Genomic DNA, 7,826 nt, shown 5'->3' with positions numbered 1-7,826 from the left:
TACATAAGTTAAATTTAGTTGTCTAAATTACTATAAATCTTGTACTCTAAAATGTGTTTTGAATAAAAAATAGTAATTATTTAATTGATTGGTTAGAAATACCATTTGAATTTTTGACAATACGATGTATTTATATACCTATAGACTTTTATAATTATATATTACAAACAACAAATATTTGTTTTACAATAATACTTCAGGCATGTATAATGTGTATATATATATATATGGGCAGAGGTTATTTAAAATGTTTTGTTTTTTATGATAATATATAATTTAATTAACAGTTTCTACAAAAAAGAAATCAGTATTTTTTCATGTTAGTAATGTTTTGGTCTTGCATTGAAGTATACAATTTATTTATTTATAATAATTAAACAATGATTTTGTACTTGTTATTTTCTTATCTCCTCGGTGAGTCGATGGCTGCAAACGAAACGATGAGTATGTATATTTTTTTGAATGGGTAAAGCTATTATTATAATAAATTAGTTTTTTCAGGTTTTATAAGTACAATATAGCACCACTACGTCAACTCAATTTACTATAAAAACTATTTGCCAAAGACTTTGCTTTACATTTTCAAGATTTTTTATTTACCCATGAGAACGTTTCAAATATCTGTAAATAGCATAAAAAGTTCCTTAATATCTGGAAAATTATAAAATAAATTATATCATGTCTATTAGAGGCTAATTAGAAAATTTGGTGAATATTTCAAGTCTCTACAATCATAAAAATAATAAATTAATAAATTATTATTTATTTATGAATTACAAAAAAAAAAAAAAAACATTTTGTCAAAACTGGTTTTACATAAAAATTACTGTTTTCCCGATTATTTTGGAAAGTGCTACAAATTTTGACCTTCTATAGTATCAACTAAATCTAATTTACCGACAAAAAACACCCTTCACATGGAAGATCGTGAATATGTCTTATAGCTGGAGTCATTCTATAAATTTGTTCGACACGGTGAGCGTTACCGTGATGTCACGAACCACCTGTAGGTTTATGACGATCGGTTAATTAGTCAGTAGCCATAAGACATATACATGTCTGATGTATCTGGATGCAGTGGACAGCTACCGGTACCCATTCGATGGACAATGATACAGAGATAATTTTTTTCTAAAATTAACGACCACTAAAACATTATATACCTATATTCATCGCTGTGGACAAAATATAAAAGAATTGTGGAAAAGCATATTGATGTATGAAGATTTAGATTTACAATACAAACTATACAAGCATGTTGTTGTCATGCGAGTATGCGACCATCGATACTTTTGATCAATGCAATAATGTCATTACTTATTATGTTAAAATTATCTATAATTTATAAACCTAAAGCAATGTCATTTATTTGTAAATGCAAATTACAAATATTTCCTACATAATAATATTAAAATTATAATTTTTTTTACCAATATTTAAAGATAATAATGATTTTTTAATTTAGGTGTAGGAGGCACTGATTTTTCTAAAAAGGTAATGTGCTATATTAAAGGAAATTTGATGGAATCTAGCACAGATTTAGCTAATCTAGAGGCTAAAAACATACCATGTGAATGTGAAGTAATTATGTACTCTCGATTTTCAATCAACGAATTTTCCATAATAAATATTGATGAAGGTAAATTAATTTTTATTAAATATTTACCTATACATACTATTTAAAACTTTGTTTGAAGTTTATAAAGTACTTATATACCCAATAATAATATCGTAGAATTGGTTAATTTACTGTAATTTTGTAACATTATTCTATGATCTTGAGTGATTTTAAAGGAGTGGATAATATCTGAATATGTGATAGGAGTATTTATAGGACTTACTTATTATATAATAAGTGATAGGTTATAGCTATAATTACTTTTTATTCGCATAGTTTTGGTCTTAATTTAGTGGAATTTGTTGTAGCCACCGTTATGAAAGTAGTTGACTTAGTGAAATGCATTTCAACGATAAACGTAAACAATAATTTGATTAACTCGATATCGCACTTAAGAAATATAAATATATTGATAAAATATTATCGATAAGTAATAACCCACAATTCCTTTCTATCTGGAATGTATAAGATACTTAGATTTACCAAATAAAATTGATTATTAGTTATTACTTTTAACTTGTTTATATTATATACATATATTATATATGTATATATATAATTTATGCATATAATAGTACAACGTGCCCGCGTTCTGCTTTTTATTTTTTAACCAATTTACCAATTTATTAAAGTTGTAAGACAGCTACAAGCCTACAAGTAGTTATATTAAAGTCATTAGATAATTGTAAAAAAAAAAAGATAATAACTTATTATGAGTCGTGTTAATAGACTAAAATGTTTTTATAATAATGAAATTATCGTGCAATATATATAAAATTTAATAAATGGTGATTAAGTTTTAGAAATTTGGTTTTTTCGTCAGTAATATAAATTAATAATATTTTTTCAAATAATTTAAACAAATAAAAAAAGTTATTTGTTTGATAATTTATTTAAATAGTTATAACTAAAGAATTTACAATACTAATAAATAATATAAATATGTTTTAGCTCTTCTTAAATCAGTAACAGACTTGAATAAACCTGTGATCCTGACAATTTCACGAGAACAACTGTACTTAGATTGGATTAAAATATTGAAACCTGATGGTAATGCTAAAGATACAAAAGTCTTATGTGATTTCGCATTAAAACATAATGTACAAGGATATATTTTAAATTCGATTACACCACAATGCGTATGTATACTCAACGTGTAGGTACTAATAAAGTAACTATCACACGTAATGAGTTTTTTATTATATTATATTGATTAGTACTAAAAATAATAACAAAAAAATTAAATAGTATTATGAATAATTAAAAAAAAAAAAATTCTGGAAAGTTGCTTGTTATATAATTTGTTTAGAATGTACTTTGAAGTTGAGTAGACCGCTGTAATGTATCTTTTATGTTTGAATTCGATAATATAATATCTTTGAATACAAAAAATTAAGTAATTAATTAAGTTTACATTTGAATTTCAAAAGCACATAAAAAAATATTGTACCTATGTTCGTTATTTTTGAATTGCATTAAGTAAAATTTATGAGAAATCATATTCATACTTTTTACTGAATAATTTTTATAGAACTAAAATAATAACAGAGGATAAGTAGGTAATTACTCTACTGCTGTACTGTAATCTGTAGATGTCAAGTGTACGTCGCCATTGAGTAGGTCGAGAAAAGTTGAAAACCTCAAATATCTAAAAAAATAGCACATAATAAGCGAAACAATTGAAAATATAATATCCTTTCTAGTAATATGAATATTAAGGGATGTAAAGGTTCTACGGTTAATGATTTTTAAATTACCTATAAAGAAAACATTTTGTAAAAATATTATTTTTCTCGATTATTTTTTCGTCGATTATTTCTAAAAGTATTTACTGAAAAAATTCACTTTTGGCTTACCAAAAAAATAGCTAGATCCAATTTGTTACCAAAAACCACCATTGAAATGGAAGATCTAAATATTCTAAATATTTGTCGTTTGTTAACTATAATAAAATGTGTACATAGATACACCCACACAAAATAACATATGATTGTAAAATCAATATATTCATTGATTAGGTTGGAATATAATATTCAAAATTTCAGATGCTTATAAATAGCTAAACATTATTCTTAATATTTTGAAAATGTTACAGTTACATACAATGATAATTTATATAAGTGAAATTTACGTCAATACGGCTATACTATGCATATCATTTGAATTATAACAAAATAATAATCATTCATTTAATTATGAATTTATTTAAAAAAATAAAAATAAAAACCAATTTTGTTAAAAAATTAAGTTGTGTATATAGTTATCCTTTTTTCATTGCTTATTTTGTTAGTTTTACATATATCTTAATAAAATGTAGGACATTTTCTAACTTAACGACTCTTGACTGTTACCTACCTATTTGTTTTTATACGTTTTTAGATATTTAGATCATTCAATGAAAACGTTGGAAAATATATTATACCTTATATAAAACAATTAAAACAATGCGGTCCTGATTTAATAATCGGTGTCACTGTTGAAGCAATTCCATCATCTATAAAGAATCCATGCAGTACGTTATAAGTGTTTTATTTTGTATTAATTTAAGAGGCCGCTACACCAGCATTTGTTTTCTCTGTCTATCTCCCACATAATATAGGAACAAAGATATTCCGTATTTCTACGATTACGACTCTGGTTCAGTTTAGGGCAAAAGCACCTATTATATATTTTATAAAGTGTGCATTGACCGGATAGATTTTTAATATTAAAATTTTTATAAATATAAGTATGTTTTAATTTAAAATAGTTTCGATTATTTTTAACCATTAATTATTTATTCAAAATTGTAAATATTAAAAATCTATCCGGTCAATGCATAGGAAATACTCTTCTTTATAAAATATATAATAGGTGCATTTGTCCTAAACTGAACTAGAGAGTCGTAATCATGGAAATACGGAGTATCTTTGTTCCTATATTATGTGGGAGATAGACAGAGAAAACAAATGCTGGTGTAGCGGTCCCTTAATTAATAAGGTTTAATAGTTTATATACAATTTTACACAGAGAATTATTGAAATTTGTTAATTTGTATACAATTCGAACACCATTAAGTAGATACTTGGGAAACGTTTTATTATTATTTTTCATCAATTAAGATATTTTACAATTAGTTTAGAAAATAGATATATTTTAAGGTATTCAATTATTGTCGATAATATTTTCTCATCATGTCATCATAATAAAATCATTAAAATACAACAGGTACTCTAATACTCTAAGGTTTATTGAATTTCAGATTAATATTATAATTGTTTTATATTATTTAAGTAAAAACGATGAATTAACTATAATATTGTATTGTAAAATGTATCCCTATTACTTAAAAATGAAAAATTATATTTTTAATTTATTTTTACGCATTAAGTTATATTATAACTCACATTTTTATCTTTTATTAAAGTGTACAATTTTGAAGAATTGAACGATTTAGTAGACTTCTATGAAGTACAAACGTTTAAATTGAATGAATGTGTTCCCAATTTGTATAATGGCAGAACTCCAATTACAAAAAGTGAACATGGTGCTAATTATCTCTATGGAATGGTAAAAATATTTAATGTCGTTTTTTAATAATGATTGAGGTGTTTATGTATAAGACAATACGTTCCTATTTTCGGAATAATCGAGTTAAACATCGATTAGTATTAGAAAAATAGCGGGAAACCGGTTGCCATTGTTATTATTTTTTAAACGTTCTATTGTCTCGCATATAAAGAACTATTCTAGTCATTATACATTACTCAATTTTCTTTATATTTTATTTAATTTGTAGTAGGCTAATTTTTTTTACCCAAGTATCCTTTCCTATTATCTACCATATTCCTAGTCGATCATTCTAATATTTTAGTTTAACGCTTATGAATTTAAAAAAATTGATGTAGTATTGTAATTTTAACTGCTAAAAAATGTCTGGAAAAGCCTAAATTATTAAAAAAATTATAAATACTTTTTAAAATGTCTTTGGAAGAATTAAAATTTAATAATCCAAAAATGGTTAGTTATTACTGTTATTAGACAAGAAAATATAGTTTATAATATTAGTGTAAAATTATTTCAACATGCTTTTAATTAATTATTTTTTAATTTTTTAGGAAGAAGTAGCATTATATCTGAAGGAATCGAAAATATGTCTTACAAAACTAACCTATAATATTGAAATGTACCCAGTCTACAATGATCAAACATCTTATACTTCTTATAAAAAAGTATCGTAAATAAAATATTTTAAGATAAATATTGATTATTTCATTATTTTAATTGTTTTAGGTGTGTAAAGGAGAATTTGATTGTTCAACTTATTGTGTACAAACTACAAAAAATTTTTATGATAAGGTAAAATAATAAATTTTGGATTGAAAATTTCAATATACAAAATAATGAAATGAACTAAATGCAATCATTTCTGGAAGATTTATTATCTTGAAATTATATTTTACTACACAATATTGTGTATTTATGTACTTATTTACTTATTATTAGGAAATAAGATTGTTATTCAGAACCGTAATAATCGTATTTATACTCTCCTCCATAGTTTAAATAACATCGTAGGGTTAAAGGACAAAACGGCGAATAGTAGCAATAGCCCCGAAACCTAGTGTTACTAGAGTTTATTGTATTCTACTGAAAATATCTAAAGATACTTGTACCTACATAAAATATTTATAATTAGAGGAAAATAAACAGTTTATTTTCTAGTGAATAATCTAACAGTAGCCAAACCCACATTATCGTGTTTCCTTCACAGATATCATTATATTATCTATCGATAACCAGTACATTTTCCGAATTTTCGGACCTAAACCGTAATGCGTAGATATAAAACCAAAACCTTGAATATATATTATGTTGAAGAGTAGACACGATTTTATTAATTGAATTAGGCATATAAGATTTTGTTTTATTTAAATAGTAATTCTTTTAAAAACCAAGTAATTATATTTTTTAGGGGAAATTTTTGCATGATCAAAACAGTGGAATAATTGTCATGATTTTGGATCTTGATGACATTAATAACGATTGTGATTGTACTTCGGCGTTCATTGGATTTAAAAACATAATTGCTGGCTTCACTGGTGGTTCTCACATACCCTGTGCGAAATTTGACATTCAATCAATTGAATATTCAATTAAATAACCAGCCATTCCATTTACTGTTAAATAAATACTGAAATTTAACCAATTTTTAAATCTTTTTTTATCAATGTTCTAGCATACAAAGATTTAAAATATTTTTAAAGTCGAAGACTAAAAGTGGTATGAGATATTTTACTGGGCCTCTGAAATTTCAATTATTGTATTCTTGTCTAATAGACAGGAGTAATTAGTTATAGTTATTATATTACATTGCATTATTATAGTTTAAAATAACTAAATATTTAATTTATTGATATTTTTAATGACAGTTGTGTTATACAAAAAATATTAAATTAAATAAAATATTCAATCTACCTAAAATGTATGTACTTATACCGTTAAATATAGAAATTTGATATTTTTTCCATAATTTTAAAATCTAAGTTGCGTCATTATTATTTTAATTATGCACTACCCACCTAGCTATGGTTAAATTGGAAACATATTTTTAATCGTTTTTAATAATATTTATATACCTATTTAAACCAACTTATAAGGTGTTACGTATTGGCCAAACAAGTTCAATAGTAGCCTTGTGGTTTTAGTAGACGTTTGAGATACGTTAAAGCATGAATTACATTGCTTAGCATATATAAAACGTCCGTTAGTACCTTCGATGAAAGTAATGAGATAGATTATGTAAGTTCCAACACAGTGTTTATTTAAGACTGTGTAACGTGACAGCTGGACTGTTCTGCAGGAAAAGGATGCAGCACGTTTCGTCACGTTATGTTGTTCCATTCGTGAACACTTGAATGTTCATCCGCAAAGTACGTTTAATTTTCGCTCTTCGTCCGCTGTCGATCTGTGTAGGTGTTTTTGAAGCATGTAAAATCTTAGTAAAATTTTAGTCGAGTTTTGAATAGCCGAGTGGAGACTAGCAAGCATCTCTAATTTTTTAACATAATATTTTAATTGTTTTACTATACGTATAATATTACTTATTTTATAGATAAATCATAATAGTTAAATTGTTTAATTCAAACGTCCAATAATCTTGTGATCTTAAATATTCTATCCTCAACAACAGGGTTCTTTAGCGAAGAGTATAGTGTATAATACAAGT

At 25.0% G+C, this 7,826-nt stretch overlaps 1 protein-coding gene across 1 annotated transcript; it reads left to right on the top strand.

The window, feature by feature from the left end:
• The first annotated feature begins 380 nt into the window (after window positions 1-380).
• Window positions 381-6,890, top strand: LOC132930904 (uncharacterized). Its single transcript, XM_060997013.1, has 8 exons — window positions 381-444; window positions 1,466-1,639; window positions 2,570-2,757; window positions 3,998-4,130; window positions 5,025-5,167; window positions 5,716-5,829; window positions 5,891-5,956; window positions 6,573-6,890. Exons 1-8 carry the CDS (start codon window positions 381-383, stop codon window positions 6,759-6,761), a joined length of 1,071 nt encoding a protein of 356 aa, XP_060852996.1. The 3' UTR covers window positions 6,762-6,890.
• Window positions 6,891-7,826: the final 936 nt, after the last annotated feature.

Source organism: Rhopalosiphum padi, chromosome 4 (assembly GCF_020882245.1).
Source record: "Rhopalosiphum padi isolate XX-2018 chromosome 4, ASM2088224v1, whole genome shotgun sequence".
Lineage (NCBI taxonomy): Eukaryota > Metazoa > Arthropoda > Insecta > Hemiptera > Aphididae > Rhopalosiphum > Rhopalosiphum padi.
This window is presented reverse-complemented; position numbering and strand designations above follow the sequence as displayed.